Source organism: Erigeron canadensis, chromosome 8 (assembly GCF_010389155.1).
Source record: "Erigeron canadensis isolate Cc75 chromosome 8, C_canadensis_v1, whole genome shotgun sequence".
NCBI lineage: Eukaryota > Viridiplantae > Streptophyta > Magnoliopsida > Asterales > Asteraceae > Erigeron > Erigeron canadensis.
This window is the reverse complement of record NC_057768.1, coordinates 33946382-33967153: the sequence shown is the minus strand read 5'-3', so window position 1 is coordinate 33967153 and position 20772 is coordinate 33946382. Positions and strand designations below refer to the sequence as shown.

Sequence of the window (20772 nt, the reverse complement as noted above, 5' to 3'; positions counted from 1 at the left end):
CTGATTAAAGAAAATATCCCCTCTCATTTGTAAACCATTAATGAAAGAATATATATTTTCTTTTTAATACTTCTTTCATTAATATCTCTCTTGGTTCCTTTGAGTTTGTTCCTATAAACTTCTAAAAAACTTAGTACACTAAACAAACATAACGAAATTTAATAAATGTAGTACATTAAACTGTAAAAATTAATTAAATACAATTGTGATTATTTTTTTACATTTTATTACTACTTAAAAATTACACCAATTAGTTTTAAACTATGATCATGTAAGGATTGATCCGTAGATTTCCCGTCAAATAAAATAGTCTCTATCAAATAGAGTACCTCATGAGTCATGATTTGCACAAACGTGGTTGAGTCATTGTTGTTAAACCATATATCTATAACATGTGCAAATTAGATACCGTCTGTGATATATGTATGAAATATAACCTATGAGTGTTTTTTTTTTTTAATGACAAGCACAATTCTATTAGCTACAGCAATTCGTTCTCATGTGCGTCAACATAATTAGCTCATGCCTTCTATATTTAATAGTCGAATTAGCGATGATGTTATCTTTTATATGTTTGCGGAAGTAAATGTATATCACGTCAACCCTATTTATTTTTTTACTCAAATATGTTCAACCGGTTATCAAACACATACCCCTGCCCGTTTTGCACCCAGAACTCTTTACTAACTCAATCGGTTTGCTTGTGTACCTTTATGTTGGTATATATGGCCGGCATGGTAAGAAATTATTGCTATTCAAGCAGACAAGCACAAGTCGATCTGGCAACAACGCAGGGGTATGTATGAAATTGAGTTATTTGATGTACCATTTATTTTTGTTTTTTTTTTATGTTTTTGGAACAAAACATACTTCGAACTTTCCATTTAGCGTTATTAATAATCTGAGTATAGCTGCTATAGTGTTAAATAAATGCATAGGTTCATTTGACTATTTGAGCGATTTGCTAATTCATTGCATGTCATATAGTCATGTCATGTGGACTTTAACTACATAATAACTTAGTAACTTCTTAATTAATATTTATTTTTTGAATACTTGTTTAAATGATCCTTTAAAGAAAGGAATACAATTATTCAACTATCTCAATTCAAGAACAATTCTCATTTGAAAAAACTTTCAGAGAGAATTCAAGCTACGTACGGATAGAAAGTACGAGTAATTGATACAGTAATACGTACTTTTTTAGTGATAAATGTGGAGAAAGAAAAGAAAACACCAATGACTGGTTAGTTGGTGTAAATAAATGTAAATGTAAATATACAAATAGATAGATAGAGACGAGCATGGTATTCGCGCAATGCGGCGGCGGTGATGTGGAAGGCGATCTAGTTGTGGTGGTGGTGGCGTAGGTTGATATAATTGTGATAGTTGAAATTTTTTAAAGATAGGGACTTAAAGTGTTAATTATTAAAATAAAAGTTTAGAGTGTAAATTATAATTAATTAAAAGCAAAACATAAAAAGTTAAGAGTAATTCTGATAATTCAAAAGTAGAATTACCTAAAATAAAAAGGGTCATTTCCTTTATAAGGAGTAAATAAAATATAATTAACTAAGCACATGATTTGTTTACAATTTTTTTAGATCAGCCCGTAGCATTGTACAGTCCATTTATATTCAGCACCAAGTTCAATCATAACCTTTTATTAATTTAGGAAGGGAAGTGATATTTCTACAACAAATTCTACATAATACAGTTATACACTGTGTAACAAGTCTTATACTTTTGTTGTATATGACTAAAACTTGTTGTATGAATATCACTCTCCATTCAGGAAACATGGGATATGTTATGATCACTAAATCCATACAAATTTGTATTTACAACATGATTTTTTTGAAACCTGTTATGAATACCATAAACCTATATACCATTTAAATGCATATTTGGGAGAACGTATATAAACTAACATTATCTTCATTAAAAATTTCATTGATAACAGGCCTAGCCATAATGTACGATCTTCAAAAACTACTTCAAGCTCATTAACATGTCTTCTTTTTCCAAAAACAATTTACAACAGCCTCTTTATTTATATATATATATATATATATCGTCAATCAACCCTTCAAATTCGATTTAGACATAAAAATAGGCTATTGTAAATTGTTTTTGGAATCGAAAATCAAATTATATAGATATTCTATGTTTATCTTTGTAAACTATCCATAATTTCATATCATTTTAATATTTACCTAAATCAATCTCTAATTCTTAATAACTTCGGGTTTAACGGGTTTTTCACCGGGTTAGCCCGTCCTGGCCCGTAAACCGCATTTTCATGAAAATCAACCCCGTGGATCGGACCATATTATACCGGGTTACGTCGGTTTTGGGTTTTTTTCAGACCGGTTCAACGGGTTTCACGGACCGGCCCGTAATTTGATTACCCCATATACCACCACCCATCACTGCTACCATCAATGTCGACATATCGTGCGGACATAATCTAGTTAAATCTTAATCATCAATAAAATTCTTATACAACACATCTTGTACACCCACAAAATCACAACCATACTCTTGTACATATATTTATTGTCAAGTATTTTACTAAAATGCTTTTTGTTGCGTTAATGAGTGTTGTTCTATATGAAAACTAGCATATTACCTACGTATACATAGGATTCGTACATTGTTTTTACATTAAAAAACTTTTAATGTATAAAAAAAATTAACATCTAAATATATATATTTATAAATTTTTGAACCACAATAACAATATCGTGTTATTTATCTTTGAAAAATGTTAACAACTAATGTTGTCAGTCATAAAATTAAAAAATATGCATGAAACACGTATATTCCAATAAGTGTGTAAAAAATAGTAAATGACCAAAACTCCTTAGTCCCGTAGATAATTTTTCCTGTCAAGCTAGCGATCCGCCTGACGGTGAGATCCCAAGTTCACCATTATGTTAGTTATGAGATGAGATATTAAATACATATCATTATTAATATTAAGTTATAACTGCATAACTTTTACTTATATTAGGAGCACCAAAGGTGTTATTTTAATTTATGCAATCACATCAAAAATAAAAATTCATGTAATATTTGTATCAACCCATTTTAATTGGAAATTTTGTCGAATATTCGTATCATATATATACATCACATTAGAAATACAAATATATAAACTTTGTATACATGAAAAAATAATATATTATATAAATGATTTATTTATTTATAAGTTATATGCATTAAAGACTACGAAGTATCATTGTTGTACTAAAATAAATAAATATAAAATATTTTATAAGATACATTTATTTCTATTTTTAGTACCAAAAGTGTTATTGATTAATTCTTTAGTCAATGATGATGTCATCAAAATGATCTGATGATAGAAAATAAGAGATGAAATTCAATAAATGGTTATTACTTTTCTAATTTAGAATTAATGGAATTGCTTTAATATATATTAAAGATTTTGGAATTTTTTTTTCAAGTTATTTTTACTTTAATTACTCTATATTATATAACCTCGAAAATTTTAAAATCACTTACACTATATTCTTGAGTTTTTATTAAAATAAAAGAAAAGGAAAGATTGGATAGGGGAAGAAAGTATAGAAAATTATGTAAGAAAAATGCATTATTGAGTTCAAAAGAAAACAAAAAAAAATCTTCATGTTCTCTGGGTCTTCTTCTAATCTTCTAATCTGGGTCATCTTCATCATCATCATCATCATCATCTTCATCAGCATATCTTCTTCTTCATCATCTGGGTCTTTTTCTAATATAGTTCTACTTCTAACCAGCAAACAATCTTCATCATCTTCATCAGCAACATCATATTCTTCATCTGGGTCATCTTGGTCTTCTAATCGGACTAGTGGTGGTGGTGGTGATAGTGCTAGTGGCAGCTCCGGCGCGGTGGTGATGAGGTGAATGATGAAGATGATGGTGGAGTAAGGCCAAGTGAGGAGAGGATAGGATTTTTTCCATCCAAATGCTGGCCAGAAAGATTTTGGAAGAAAAAACCCCAAGTAATCATTTCCTTCACTTCCTTTTCTTATAAAGAAAAAAACTCAAGAATACAAAAATACTAGTTTTCTTACCCTTTTTTTCTTATCCCTTACAAAAAACAAAAACTCAAGAATGGAGTGTTAGTTTGTTAAGTTAGAGTATTATAATTATCTACTACATTATAAAGCATATGATACTTTCAAATTTTTCAAAAAAGAAACTTGACTTATTCAAACTACTTTTCTCTTTTATTCACTAATTCAAATATATGCATTTAATATAATGACATTTAGTAAAATTATTTACAACATACATTATTCAATTATTAAAAGAGATTTTTTAATATATGCCATAACGGCACATATAAGTAGCATTTATTAATCTGACTATTCTTATTGAAACTAGTATTTCATATTAGTTATGTTGTTTTTTATTCTCTACCATTTTTACCCTTATATTATTCCATCCTAATTTTTTTTTTCATTACTACTAATTAATTTTTTTCAATTTCCTTTAAAATTATTCTTTCAACACACTTAATTTGTTGTCATTTTCTATACATCTCTTCCGTCGTTTTTCTTAGTATTGCTTCCAAACAAACATTAACTTCTTTTTATTATTAACAATCACTACCATTTGAATGTAAAGGTACTAGGTCTTAAATATTAAAGAAAATCTGATACGCACTATATTGGAAATAGATTGTAACCCCATTTTTTCATTTTAAATGTTGAAAATATTTATTCTTTTGGTTATGCACGATGAAGTAAATATTCATGGTAAGATGAAATGAAAATTCCATTCACAATTTGACTTTATTATTGTTATCATATTATTATTTTTTTATTTTTTTTATGATAAAAAGTCAATGTATAATCTGGGTAAAAAAAATATGAAATGTACGAGTAACTTTATAGAGTATTGAAAATATTAATTAGTAGACATGAAAAGAGAGAAAATTATAGAGGAAATAATATAAGGGTAAAAATGGTAGAGAGGGAAAAAATAACATAATTAATATGAAATGCTAGTTTCAAGTAGAATATTCAGACTAATAAATGTTATTTACAACTATAATACCATTTTTACATTAATTATTTTTACATTAATAACTACACCACTACCGTCACCAACCATCCGTTGTCGCAACCACTACTTGTCACCGTCGTTATATTGCGTAGATACTATATAAATGTGTGTGTTGTTTATGATTGTTAACTATTAATAGATGGATTGGTATATGGTGTAGTTTAAGACTGAGAGGTCTTAAGTTTAAATCTTGATGTGAGCAAAATGCTCCCAAGAATGTAGACAGAGGTTTTCTCATTATGTGTTTTCTCTAGAATTTGAGAATTAGAGTTTTGTATATGAAAAGACATGTCGCTAAGTTCAAATTAATCGTTATAAAAAAAAAAAAAACTACTGCAATCTCCATCCGTCTCAATCTTATTATTTTATTTCCTTTTTGGGTTCGTTCGAAACATTATTGTTTGTTGCTAAACATAGATATCTATAAATGGTAAATAAGACATTTGATTAAAAAAAGATTGCATAATTTAATGTTTTTGTTAAACTATGTGCTTTTGTGTGCTGGAAACTATGTGCTTTTTAATTAGTTGGGTAAGTTAAACGCTTCAAACACATACTACTAACAAAGAGTCTACCAACAAATAAATACTATTTTGCTTCAAAAGATCTCAATTCTGGAACAAATCTCATTTGAAGGAACTTGTGAGAGTATTCATCAAACTTGGGATAGAAAGTACTCGTATTTGATAATACGTACAGTACTTTTTTAGTGATGATAATTGTCGAGAAAGAAAAGAAAACACCAATGACTGGTTGGTTGGTGTAATAAATAAATGTAAAGAAACATCATACATATAGATAAAGATAATTAACTAAGCACATGATTTGGGTGCAAACCCGACCCGGGAACCAGCCAAATCATAAACAACCCGAAAACCTTGTTGCTGGATATTACCAATGATGGATAATCCAGTACTCGTCCCAGCAAATGCAAAACAAAAGCTACCACTAGAATCAACAGGAATCAAGTAATTTGATGCCGGTAGAGACACGTCAGCACCGCCTTTAAAATGCATCACCACCGTCGGCACCTTCACTTCTGTCTTCCCCGATAAATCGAAACACGCATCAAACAAGGAGAAATTCGGACCTCTCTTCAAATGCGACGCACCCGACAAGAAAGCGTTTCTAAGCGCCACATATGCGGGTCTTGTCAACCTAGTAACCGATGTCCCGGAGTCTATAATGACCCCACCATTGCCCGATTTTGTATCAAGCTGAAATAATGACGATGTTATACCTGCCACTCTAGCCCCTCCTACCGAAAACCCGGTTAATCCAAGGTAATAAAAAGTGTCCATTTTCGGGTTGTTTAATAAAGGAGTAAACCTTGCTACCCTCGAAACAGCCCCGTTTCCGAACACCAACGAAGACGGTTTAGAAGACATGGACCTGTCTACCAAACAATAAGAGAACTTAGATCCAAATTGCCGACCCGCTTGGTTAGGAAAAGACAATTTCCCCCTGCCAAGCCCTAACAAACCAGCCGCACCAACAAACAAACCTTGGTTATCATGTCCACAACCAAAGGCAACATTATTAACTTTGGTTTTTCGAAAGGTGAGTGTTTCGGTGGAGAACTCACCAATAGTGAAAGACCCGTCTCCATAAGAGACTTGATACATACATTTATTCGATTTAGTGTTACAACCTGGGGAATCTAGACGGTTACAAAGACTAGTACGACAAGGTACATGTCCAAATGAGTTGGATTTAGATGGATTAAAAATGGGGTCAGTTTGTGTATAACACCTCCGACACGGAGAACATTGAATCCATACAACATCACTGCCTGTATCTAATACCATATAAGAATATCTTGGTGGACTTCCTATTCCAATTCTTGTAAAATACTCACCTGACCCTTGTGCAAGACCAGATATCACCGAACTGCTGAAATCCCCACTAGTCCTGTTGGATACTGATTTTAAGATGCTTTTGACTCGGACCGAGTCACGAGTCAGACGGTTTTTGAAGAGAGTCTCAGGGTCATTTTTCGTTGTAATAGTGGAAGTGGAATATATGAGAGTGTCTACATGATGTAAATCTATAGACAGGGAATTAGATGAATCTGAAGCATTTTCTGAATCTGAAGAAGTTGCCATTAAATTGTTTTCATTTGATAGATCTAGAGATGCATAAGAAGAAGGAAGAGAATGAGGGGTGAACGTTTGGTAGTGCTTATTTATGTCGTGACGGCGGCTGACGGTGGTTGTTGTACAACTGGTGGAAACAGAAAGTACCAGTAAAAGTAACATTACAAATTTTTTGGTGGTGGTAGTGGTGCCGCCGGAGCCGGTTGATATTCCGGCCACCATTTTAGTTTAAATTTTATGAGAGAGAGAGAAGGGGATATGGGAAGAATGTTGTTGAGAGGTAGTGGTAAATTAAATTTGATTAAAGGCAAATTGTGAGTGGAGAATAGGGGGGTGGTTTGAATTTTGGAGAAAAGGAAAAAAAATCTCACACAGAGAGACCACCTGTAAAAAAAAAAAAAAAAGTCATATATGCCTTTTGGAGGTGGGTCGGTCCGAGGCATGTGAATATTGAAAACAAGTAATTAATTTGTCGTCGTCTGTTGGGATTTGGGAACCATCATATTTTATTGTATTGTTAGTTAATTCATTTAATGAAATTGATGTAAAAAGACAATGAAGATATTTTAAATAATTAGAGATTGATAATGTATATTATTTTATCAAGGATAAAATGATAATTTTACATTTAATACTTTTATGAGAGAGAATGCAATAGTTATTATAAGATAGTATAAAAATATAGATAAATGTATTTGTTTTTTAATAATAAATTTAGGTTATGCAATACTAGCATGACACTTGCGTAGTGCAATAGTGGTGCAAACACAGCGGTCTGATTATGGCGGGGTCGAATGATGTAGATTGATGTCAATAATAATAATGTAAAAGTGATAGTGGAAATAAGTAGTAAAAAAAATAAGAGTTTAAAGTATAAGTTAGTTTATTAGAAACAATTAGATAACTTTTTAATAAGTAATTAAAAAGGATGGTCTTTTTTAAACTTTTTTTTAACTTTTCAACAATATAACATAATTTTTATAATATAGTAAAAAGGTAAAATAAATATATAGTAATTTCATACTCTAATTTTAAAATAAATCCTTGTCTTTTAGAGAACATTTTGTTCACGGTTAAATTTGAACCCAAAAACTCTATTCTTTTAAGTTCTTTCAAATACTAATATATTCGTTTAATTGATGGTTAGTGAATACGTATGTTTAGTAAAAGACGAAATAAGTTTTTACTTTTTTTAACAACAAAGACAATAAACATATAGATATCTTTATTGAATTGCTAACGTAAAAGGATACGTATTTGTTAGAAAGACGTGTCAACTGTCAAAAAAAAAATGATCTCCTTAATCCATTATAATTCCGAATGTTGATGGGATGATTACATTTTTATTTTAGAAAAAGTTACTTCTAAAAATGTTTTGTGTTTATTTAAAGATTATGAAACATAAGTCAAAATGGTTAATTATTTTATGAGAGGGAGAGAGGCAAAAAGCTAATGTTGTTGAGAGGTTTTGATTATTAACTATTTAATTAAAAACAAGTTTTGTTTTTGGCATGGCAATTATAGACAGTTATGAGTGGCTTCTGGGAGGCTTGGTTTCGAAAGAAAGAAAAAGGTATACAGAGCAACCCCAGCTTCAAAAGTCATATAAATTGTGAGGGTGCGTGGGGTCGGACGCATGTGAATATTGGGCACAAAGTACTTAATTTGTCGACGTCCGCAATTGCTGACCATCAAATATACAATATACATAGTAAACGGATATGATTTAAGATTAAAAAGGCATTTTAAAAGTGAAATAAAATTCAATGAATATATGATCTTATAATCCTACAAGAAAGTTTTCTAAGAAAAATCTTTATAAATTGGTAACTTAGATGTTTATATATGATCGAGTGTACAAATTAAAGGAGATATAATTTATTAGTGTACAAATTAAAGTAATTAATGAAAGGAAAAAGAAGATAGTTCAATTTTGATATTAAACCACTAGTAAAAATCAATATATAGGTTGATTGATAAACTAATAAAAGTGTTATTGTAAAACATTTACCTTAAAATCGAAATACTAAGCTTATTATATAAAAATATTGAGGTTGTAGATTTTTGAAGCTCTAAAACAATTGCTTAATCAATTAAAATTGTTGAGCTGCTTCTGATCGAGATATACTTCTGATAACATCATGATATTCTAATGTCCTTCAGTGATAAAAAATCTATTGTAGAAGAAAATACATAATAATAATATAATTAATAAAGTATTGTAACAACGTTGTTTCTATAAGAAAAAGCAAAAATGTTAGTTATTAGTTAATGAGTTAGTTTTTCACCGAAGTTAGCATACATAACGGAGTTTGAATTCCTCATCTCCACGTAAGAAACTAATTAACATTAAACTTTATGACCAACCCACTAAAATGAAATTGACATATTGTAACAGTGTTAATACCATCTTTTGGTGTGAAATTGTGTCTATTTGATGTTACTAGATGAATGCCCGCGCGATGCGACGACGATGATGATAGCGGTGTGACAGTAGAGGCAACGGGTGATGGTGACGACGAATAAGATGGGTTATCAATATCAATATGTAAACACAACAATCAAAAATCACCCACTTTTCTTTATTTATCAACATGTAAACAAACTTGTCTACCCATATTTCAAAAAAAAAATTAAATGAATTGTAAGTTATTATATACAAAGCTAAATAATCAACCAACTATCGATAATCTTATTCTAGTTTAGTTGCATCATCATAGAACCTCGCTTTCATTTCTGTATATCTATTGACAGCCTCTTTATATCCATTGGTATCTTACCGAGAAAAGCAAAGTTACTTTTAGACATTCTAGATATTTTTGAATATACAATTGTGGAAATAAGTAAGTCTAGAGAGGTTTTTTTTTTCCAGTATTAGCCAGGGCATATTTGTCTAAGCAGTTCGTAACAGTTCTTAATGGAAGTATACATGTAATAAGTTGGAGGGTAGATTGGACATTTCAGGTTCTTACTCCCTTAAAACCAGTTTGCTTTATAAGGGAGTATAGATATAAAAGGTCCAGATTGAAATAATATTATAAAAAATGTCGAAAATGGAATTACTTAAACATCAGATGGATTTCAAAATTAAGCTAAAAATTGTATTGTGAAATTCAAAAACACCCTTTTATTCTTTCACATTTTTCAAATTTAAAAAAATTTTGATGTTAAAAAAAAACATAATGCAATAAAGGATTAGTTTCTATCAGTAACATATCAAACTAAAATTAACCAATAATCAATCTTCTAAAACATTCTCGATAAAAAATAATAATTTATGATTCACCTTTTATTTAATTTTTCACTTTTAAATATACACTCATACGTACATCAATTAAAAAAAAAACAAAACAAAACGTATACACATGCTCATGGAAGGACTAGTCACTAAGAAATAAGTCAAAGACACCTAATGGTGTTCATTAGTAGAAGTGTTCGTGGTCCGATTTGATTTGTTTTTGACTAAATCTCAAGCCAAGCTGACATTTTCAGTTTTAATATATATCAAACCAAACCAGACCAATTATGTTGTTAAACCAGACTATATAAGCCGGCCTGGTTTGACGATTTTGAGTTTTTTTTTCTTTTATTTCCAAACCATGTAAGTTGTAAGGTGACCTTAAAAGAGTATACATTTATATGATGTGTGTGAAATATTTTTACATAACTAGTGAGTTACTAAAATCATACTTACATATCAAAAGTCTAAAGTGATATATATTTACATTTTTACCAAGTTTTTAAAATCATACTTAAAATACCAAAAGTTCAAAAGAGTGTTAATGATATATTGAACATTTTACTAAAGTTTGTAAATGTTAAATAAAATGCCCATAGAATATATTTAGTAAATTTAATATATGTGAATTAAATATATATATAAAATTTTTTTGGTCCGGTCCGGTTTTGATGGTTTGTTCTTTGTTCAAACTGTAACCGGACCAAGTAACCCGATTTTTTCAAAACTTAAACCGTCAGACCAGGCTTTAACAACTCAGTCCGACCAAACCAATCCAAATACCTCGATTTGGTCTGGTTTTGACGGTTTGATAAACACCCCTACTCATTGATGGAGAATGAGTTGAGGACAAAAACATGGTGTTTCCTGTGATCATATTATTTTATCTTAAGAAGATATTACGCTTTATTATTTAGGTACTTTTCGCTACATTATTTTAACAAAACTGAATCAAGATATTTAGGACGTGATATATATATATATATATATATTTTCAGGTTTCTTACCCGCACAATGTATGTAAAAATAATTGAACAAACTAAAAAACCTATAATCAAATTTTTTTTGGTAGTCGGATCCATAAAAAAGTATACATCGACAAAGAAAAAATTAGATTAGATATAAAACGAATGATTAAAACAAATAAAAAAATCTGCAAAATAATTAGTATAAGCAATTACCTCAAGAACAAAGGAAACATCAAATTCAATTTCGATCTAGTGATACAATCTGTAGACCCAAATATATGATTAATATTATATTTTTATTTAGTTATAGTTATTACTTAAGTTGTATTTTTGATATTAAAAAAAAAAATATGATAATATGAAGTATAAACTACAAAAGAAAGAAATAAACCACAATAGACATTCATGTACCTTATGAGCAATCATATGGGAAGACTTCCATTAAAGAGTTGTTGATATTTCACAAAAGTCTTGTTTATTTCCAAAAACTTATATAAACAAATCAAGTTTTTGTACTAGTTGCTCGATGGAAGACAAGCAATGTGAATGACAAACCTTTTTCTAATATAGTAGATGATTTATACTTGACATACATTGGAGCCAATTAATGAAAAACATAGAGTTTCTTTTTTTTTTATCCGGGATTTTGTTTAAAATATATATGCATAATAATTGATATTTTATTTTTGAAAAATGATAATGACAACCCTAAGGGCTGTCACTAACAACTTATTACATGCTTAAAAACTTATACATTATATATTAAAAACCGCCCCCTGATTTTTCTAACAGCAAGGTACAAATCTTAATGCACTTAATTAGTTTTAACTGACAACCCTAAGAGTTGTCACTAACAAAACCCTTTATTTTTTTATTCTATTATTTTGTTCTATATTGTATATATAGTTCATTCGGATGCTTACTGCTTTAATATATATATATATATATATATAATAATTAAAATATACATTTCAAATTAAATATATATAACTTACCATAATATAATTAGATTTTAACTCTCCCTTGGCAATGTGGTAGCTTTTTGAATAAAACATGAAAGTTCAACTTTTTGATATTTAGTACATTTAAAAATACTAAAATTTATACTCCCTTATAATACAAGTTATAAATATATTTTTAAAAATTTAAGCAATTTTTTCAATATTTCAAAAAATACCCCCAAATACCTAGATATATCTATATTTATATCTATACTATATTATAAACCAAATCTACTTTTGATTTTCTAACATTAAACTTAAAATTTTAATATTGATTCTTAGTTTTAACAATATACACATTCTAATGCATGATGTACCATACATCATAGCCACATTACATCAATAATTTTCACTACTCACCGGCGTCACCGCCACCACCACCACCATTACATCACCACCATCATCGCCAACTTCATCACTGCCGTAACGCGTGAGTATCTCTCGTAGTTTAATAATAAGAGCTGATGAGATTAATTACGTATTAATAAGATTTTTGATTTGAAATATTACATTGAGGTTTTGAGTCTCACTTCTCATATCTATAAAATTGAATTATTTAAAGGTTTATTGAAAATCTAAGGTTGCATCTTAATCATTTGTGTAGTTTAAAAATAAGAGTTGAACATATTGTCATCAAAAAATAATAATAGTAAGTTTCAGTTGTAATTATGCAAATAGTAAAATTCTTTGCATTAATCAAAAATAAACATAAGTAGATGAACGAAATATTTTATGTATAGAAAAATGATTAATATACTTAAAATGTAGGCTTAAAGATATGTCTAATAATGAATGATTGACACGAATGATTGACACATGACAAAATTAATGATCAAAATTCTTTGCATTAATCAAAAATAAGCATAAGTTGATGAACGAAATACTTTATGCATAGGATAATGATTAATGTACTTAAAATGTAGGCTTAAAGGTATGCCTAATAACAAATAATTTACATATGACAAGATTAATGATAAAATTTAAGAAAAGAAAAAATGGAATCCATGGATCATAAATTAAACGGATTAGACATACTTTTAAATATACTTCCTCTGTCCCAATTTAAATGTCCAAGTTTGACTGACCAAGTCAATCTTTCGTAACTTTCACCATTAATATTATCGTTTGTGTTTTATAATACTTGACGAAAGTTATATCATTATAAAATATATTTAAAACTTAATCGATTCATATATATTACATCATGTATTACCTAACACAAATAGATATCTAAACGGTCAAAATAAAACATGAAAGACCATAAATGTCAAACTATGACATTTAAATTGGGACGGAAGGAGTATTTATTATGCATATCTATGATTATTCTTATACATATATCGTTAAAAAAAAAAAAAAAATTGTGTTGAAGGTGGGTCTGAACTCTGAAGTCTATCCTCCTTATACTACATACATCCACTATTTCATTTCGAAACAAGGTATCAGGTCAAAACAATATATATACCATTAGTTTTGAATCATATACGAAAGCAAAACCATGTTGAAATCAACCATTGCTCCCATGTTATCAACCCTGCATTCCAAAACCAAACCCCATAAGTTCTTTCCAATCAAGGCAGCACCTTTTTCAAATGTGTCATCACAATGGCCGCCAACTGTTCAACGAAATGCCTCAATGAACACTTTAACTGTCGAAAATCTTGAAACCCCTACTTACATGCTCCCTCCAGCTTCGGTTTATGTTCATCTCCCATTTTGCCGAAAACGCTGCCATTATTGTGACTTTCCTATACTTGCTTTAGGGTCGGCTTCAACAGAAACCGCAAACGATGACCCAAGGATTTTGAACTATGTTAACTTGCTTATCCGCGAAATAGAAGCAACACAAGCACATTTTGACCAACACCCGCCTCTCGAAACCGTGTTTTTTGGTGGTGGGACGCCTTCATTGGTGCCTCCAAGGCTAGTTGCTAAGGTTCTTGAACGTTTGAAATCGAAGTTTGGGGTGTGTTCGGATGCTGAGATATCGATGGAAATGGACCCTGGAACATTTGATGCTAAGAAACTTAATGAGTTAATGGGGTTGGGTGTGAATAGGGTGTCTTTAGGTGTTCAGGCATTTCAAGAAGAGTTGTTGAAAGCTTGTGGGAGAGCTCATGGTATCGAGGAGGTTCATGAGGCGATTGAGATCGTTGGTTCTTCTGGGGTTGGGAATTGGAGTTTGGATCTCATTTCTTCTCTTCCACATCAAACTCAAGAAATGTGGGAAGAGAGTTTGAGGCTCACTATTGAAGCTCAACCTACTCATGTATCCGTTTATGACTTGCAAGTCGAAAAAGATACCAAATTCGGATCACTGTAAGTTTTGTCAGCTTGTTTAATTTTTCTCTAGTCTTCATTATACTTTTTCCCTAAAGTAATTGTTGCGCTTCATTTTAGAATGAAACCATAAATCAGATTGTTGACCTTCATTTTAAGACTGTAAATGTTGTCTCATGTTTCATTTTTTTGGATTACGTATCGGTCATTAGTCTTTATAATCGTTTTCATAGATGGTCTGAACCATAAGACAATTCATGAAAGGAACAGTTTGAATCTGAATAAAACGGACCAAAAAGTGTTTGCAGGTCAACCCATGATGGCCATATTCTACCCATTTCAACTCAGACCCATCTGGCCCGTTATCCAACCTGACCCACCAGTCCATCTTGCAACCTTTTACAATGAGTACATGGTGATTACAGGTATACACCTGGTGAGTTTCCATTGCCTTCGGATACTCAATCTGCAAAATTCTACAGAATGGCTTCAAAAGTGCTCGGGGAGGCTAATTACAACCATTATGAAGTCAGTAGCTATAGCAAAAGTGGTTTTGAGTGCAAGCACAATTACACATACTGGATAAACAAACCATTCTATGCATTTGGCTTAGGTTCTGCTAGTTATATAAATGGAACAAGATACTCAAGACCAAAGAAATTAAAAGACTACACAAGTTATGTGCAGAATTTGGAGGGTGGATTGGTTGATCTAGGCCAAGAAGATGATATTGATGAAGGTGAAATGGCTATGGATATTGTGATGCTTTCTTTAAGAACTTCAAAAGGGTTGGAATTGAAGAATTTTATAGAAGACTTCGGAAGCCCAGTTGCTGTTGAATTGTGTAAGGTCTACGAGCCTTATATGAAAAGTGGGCATGTGGTGTTTTTAGATCATCAAAGAAGAGAGATCACAGAAGAGGAGTTTAGTTCTTTGGTTCTAGATGATGAAAAACTGGAAAATGAGATTGGATTTATCCGGTTAAGTGATCCTGATGGTTTTCTATTATCAAATGACTTAATATCTCTTGCATTTGGGGTGATTGATCCATGAACATGTATTAAATGACGAGCTTTTCTTCAAGAAATCGTTGATGACAATGTAATTGTTCCAATAGTATCTTCTAGTTACATGTATTTGTAGAAAATACTGAATATCTGATTAACGGAAACATGTTTGGCAATTCGATTGATGACAAAGATATACGGAGATAAAGTCTGTCTACAAGTTACATGAGGCTATGTAGGTAATTAAAGCATTGAAAGTCCTAGTTTGTTACGAATCACTTGAATTGTAGGCTTCCAGCTTCTTTGGATTTGTTTATTTACAAGTCTAGCCAGGTGGCTAAATAGATGTGTTGGGCAACCAATTTGCCTTGACCCAACGATATGTGAGGTGACCCATCAATCAAAAGGTTGTGGGTTCTAGTCCTATTGTGGACAAGTTGTAAAAACTTGTGGATTTGTGACGGATGGGGTCGGGGCATATTAGGTTACAAATCTGATAGATATTGGGTCAAAACAGGTCATTGTGTCTAGTTGGCCTAAAACACTAGTATTTTATGTAATAATTAGTTTATCAAATATGGTTACAGGTATCATATTCTGTTGGTAATAATCTAATTTTTGAAATAGAATCGATTTAGTAGTGTCTGTGCATTAAAAAACACACTTTGGCTTACTTCGACCCGTTTCATTTTTGCTAACTTTTATTTTAGTCCATGGAACCGTTAGCATACTCTATAGTGTATTCTGTCTGTGTGATTATAACTTCATGGGCAGAGGAAATTAGAAGTCTTGACATACAAGTACTGGTCTGTTTTTGAACTATAGATGCTCTAAGCATATCGATTATGGATTTTATTTGAGAACTGTAATAAGCAAAAATTGCAATCATGACTAATCAAATGAAAGCCTCAATAATAAAAGGAAGTGGTATAAGTGAATAAAAGCTACCAAGACACTCTCAATGTCTTCTATCCCGAGTTTTCTTTTCTTTTCAACAAGTCCTCAAATGGTGGATTAGCATAAGGACCCCTAAGGAACAGCTCGGAAACCACTTTATACATAGCCTCAGTAAGGTGAACCCCGTCCCAGTTGATATATTGAGAAGGGTCTTGACACGAGCTCGAGTTCTGTGACCCACAAGTAGCTAACACATCAAAGTTGTAGGGTCCACCGCTGGACCCACAACAAACTTTGTAAAGCTCATGGAACCCGAGCTTTGGTGCATTTTTAACAATGTAATGATAAGCATTCCAGTAATCAGCATAAACAATGATGGCATTTGGATACTTTTTACGTAGCATGTCGATGTTGGTTTGAAGGATGGTGTTATGTATGTAGCTTTGGTTGTTGACCGTGGCTACGCAGCCAATGTCGTCACGGTCAGTCTCGGGTGAGAGGTACATGGCCAGGGTTAGGCAGCCAGTGGTGGGGAGACCTTGGACCACCACATATTTTGCACCTTTTTCTAGCAGCGCCTAGCAAAACAAAAGTTATGGTAACATATTGTCAATGTATGAAGTTTTTGATATCAACCTTAACTCCTTAAGTTAAATACTGTACTAAATAGTCTTACATGGTCACATAATAATTTCTTAACATATGAATATTATGATTCGAAAACAATGGGGTCGGGGTGGGTTAATCCAGAGCTTCAATCCAATTCGACTACATAATCAATGTTGGCTTTTAGATTTTTTTTTTTTATTTTTAAAATTTTCTCAATTTGCACTCGTTATAGATCATTTGGACCATCCAATTTTTTTGTTACAGGATACCTAGGATCGAAAAAAACAACAATATATAAACCTAAGCTTAACACATTAATTCAAAATATTGAAAATCTAAACCTCAAACTATATATAATAAAACTCCTGTTAAACAATATACCTAGGTGAAAAAACAACAATATATGGAGAAAAAAAACTATATAACAGAAAAAAAAATACTATATAACAGCAACTAAGACATGAATATAAGATGTGTATGTTTAGTTGGAACATGTTATATGTAACGCATTGTTTTACCTCTTCATGAGGAATAACTGAATAAGGATTTCATTTTTTTTATATTTTTTTTGAAATATTTAGAAAATTGTTTATATTTAGTTTTGAGTTCTTAATTAATAGCATGATACAAATTCTATTAAATCTTTTTATATTATAGATTTAGATTTAGAAAGTTTTAGTTTGTTTAATTTTTTTAAAAATATGTTCCACGTATCAAGAAAGGAAAAAAAAAAAACTTTAATGAAACAATAAGGTAAACTAAAAATTAGTTCATATTAATGGATTTCACTTTTGATATTACAGTTATTTTGAAAGAAAATAAATGTTGATGCCTTAACGGTATCATTAAATATCAAAGAGAAAAGGTAAACAAATAACATGTGATGATCTTAGTTTCTATTGGCAATGATATTAATTATATTATATGGTTGTAGATACAAAAAAGGAAAATAAAAATATGTTACCTCAATGAACCCTGTGACACTACGAATGGCACCCCGTTGAATGGTGTCACCGGAGACCGTCGATCCAAGAGTATATGCATAGTCATTAGCTCCGATCTCGCCAACCCAAACCAAGGCGTCTCGAAAAACCTCCATACATTCATTCGGTGTCGATATAGCACTTTTACATTGTTGTGCTTGTAATGTTTTATTAAACCAAGCAAGTTGAGTTTGTAAAGATTGAGGTGTTATATCAAAAGTAAGGTTATTTTTAACGAAAAACTGATGACGAATCGCGGTGGATCCTGCGACAGCATAGTTGATACCATTGGAAGTGTTTGCTTTGTCATCGAGGTAAGGTGGCAAGTAAGGTAATGATAACGATTCGGTTACAAAGTCAATTACTAGACGACCGTCTGAGTAACGATTTGTTGGGCGGTGGAAAAATGTACGACCATATGGAAGGTTGGATACATGAACAAAAGCATTGGGACCGGTTCCTGAAGCTGTGTTTCCGGTATCTGTGTACGAGTCTCCAAAAGCGTAGATTTTTTTAAAAGGTTGTGGATGATTGCTGGCGGACGAGAAGGTGAACGAGAGGAGGAGTATGGCGGCTGCGAGGATGATGGCGGTGGTGGAGGAGGACATGGTAGTAGTAAAACTAGTAAGTACTAGGTATTAACGCTTTTTATGTGTTATTTTCAAGTGTTTTGTTTTGGTGCCTTGATTGATAACCGTTTATATAGGTGGAAGTTGTGTCTTGTATAGTTGTATGTAAAAGACTATTAATTTCTAGATAATGTGACTTGTGTACATTGGTCAATATTGACTTGAACGACAAATGGTCAATTTCATATGTCAAAGAGGTTATATGAGTGTAACCAATGGAGTTACTCAATAACGGCAGTGATTCAGAATTCACATCTGTCATGTTTAATATTAATTCACATTTTTCAAGAGTAATAAAGTGTAAAAATACAATATTTTTTTTCAATATTTACATTTTTTTAAAAAAATTGTAAAAGTTCAACCGTTAAGATATGAAAGGCAACCATTCTAATGCTATGTATGTCTCTTGAAATTGCTATGTATCTCTAATGCTAGTAACCTGCTAGCCATTCTAATAATATTACATTTGTTGGCCTTTAAAAAAAAAAAAAAAAAAAAAAAAAACACCAGTAGATATAAAGTATGAAAATAGGTGGAAAAAAAAAAGTTATAAACCTCAAACTTGAGACATTTGATAACATACGAGATTACGAGTAGCAAGATGTAGAAACAAATGACGAAGATAATGGCTATGATTGGAATACCGCCAAACAAGAATGACCTTATTGAACATTGACTCACGACCTTTCAAATATAGAATATAGATCATGATGTTAAATGTATGATATGATATTTGTGATACTAAAATTACTAAACTTGGAAATATCTAAGCTCATTTTTATTTATTTTTAAATTAAAAATCAATCAAATCAATTGCTAGCAATTGCAAGGTAGTTCTATCTATTATCAAAAGTGGAAAACATTGACACGATCTATATGAGTATCAGCGGGAAATCAAACCGGTTTTACTATTTATAGTTTGTCTTTCATTTAATTTTACTAATTAAAAAAGGGAGGGGGTTGAGACTAGTAATAAATTTGGATGACGAAATTTGTTACAAAGCTATAAATGTTGCATGGTCCTCCTTCTCTAGTCACCATCTTAGTCGGTTATTTATGACTCGATTATAGTTCATTTTGTCAATTTTGCCCATGGTTATAATAACAATATATTAACTACATGTCTACATGCATCATTCTTAATGTTCGAAATTTTTCATATTTATCATAGTTCCTAATATGCTAACTTAGTTAAAATGTTCATTACAAGGAAAGAAAAAATAATAAGAATAAAATAGGAGTAGTATAACATGAACTACCGTCTACCGGTATGAAAAAGTTAACCATACCATTTCATGAAGATTAAAACCATAAATTAAGAACGTTGATAGTTGCAAAAGTTAAGGACGGACAGTGTTTTTTTAGGATGTATTTTTTGCTTTAATAAATGAAATGACCATAAGTTTTAGTTTCTAACTATGATAATTTATTATAGTTAGATATAAATGTTAAATGTCAAAACACGACGACAGAGCTGATTACATGATAAGCATACAGTTATAAGAGCATACACTAATTCCTTTGTTTATAACAAAAAAGACAAAAGCATTTTGTGGCTCATACTTCTAAAATTAGCCCAATTGATTGATTTGTACATCATTGTTCGAAAAATAGAAAATGCAATAATAGAAAGTTGTATATATGCATCTGCCAACAATAAATAATGTGACTACGATATGATGATTGTTATATCGTGTTGGGCGTGTCTCTAGGCCGTATTTGGACTTTGTGTCTCTACTTGAATACCTTAGTGGTACCTAATTTACCTTTATTATTATTATTATCTATCAAAGTAAAATTTGTTCTAATCGTGTAAGAGATTAGCTATACAAATTAGTGGTTCGAAGATACTGAATTTCAAATTCTATATGGTATTTTAAAAAGTATACATCCAGAGTTCAAAACGAAATAACTTGGAAAAAGTCTATTGGAGGACACAAAAATTACCCTTTTTTGAAAAGTAATATATATATACATATATT

General features: G+C 31.0%; 3 protein-coding genes across 3 annotated transcripts; 1 reads left to right on the top strand and 2 right to left on the bottom strand.

Annotated features, from left to right (window-relative positions):
- Positions 1-5812: 5812 nt before the first annotated feature.
- On the bottom strand, positions 5813-7514 carry LOC122579045 (aspartyl protease family protein 2-like). Its single transcript, XM_043751133.1, has one exon. It carries the CDS (start codon positions 7398-7400, stop codon positions 5895-5897), a length of 1506 nt encoding a protein of 501 aa, XP_043607068.1. The 5' UTR covers positions 7401-7514; the 3' UTR covers positions 5813-5894.
- Positions 7515-13733: 6219 nt separating this feature from the next.
- Positions 13734-15848, top strand: LOC122578338 (heme chaperone HemW). The gene is made up of 2 exons (XM_043750282.1): positions 13734-14704; positions 15091-15848. The coding sequence occupies exons 1-2, from the start codon at positions 13884-13886 to the stop codon at positions 15716-15718; spliced, it is 1449 nt and encodes a 482-aa protein (XP_043606217.1). The 5' UTR covers positions 13734-13883; the 3' UTR covers positions 15719-15848.
- Positions 15849-16483: 635 nt separating this feature from the next.
- LOC122578341 (GDSL esterase/lipase At3g48460) lies at positions 16484-18834 on the bottom strand. The gene is made up of 2 exons (XM_043750285.1): positions 18143-18834; positions 16484-17147 (listed from the first exon to the last, which is right to left on the bottom strand). The coding sequence occupies exons 1-2, from the start codon at positions 18767-18769 to the stop codon at positions 16641-16643; spliced, it is 1134 nt and encodes a 377-aa protein (XP_043606220.1). The 5' UTR covers positions 18770-18834; the 3' UTR covers positions 16484-16640.
- Positions 18835-20772: the final 1938 nt, after the last annotated feature.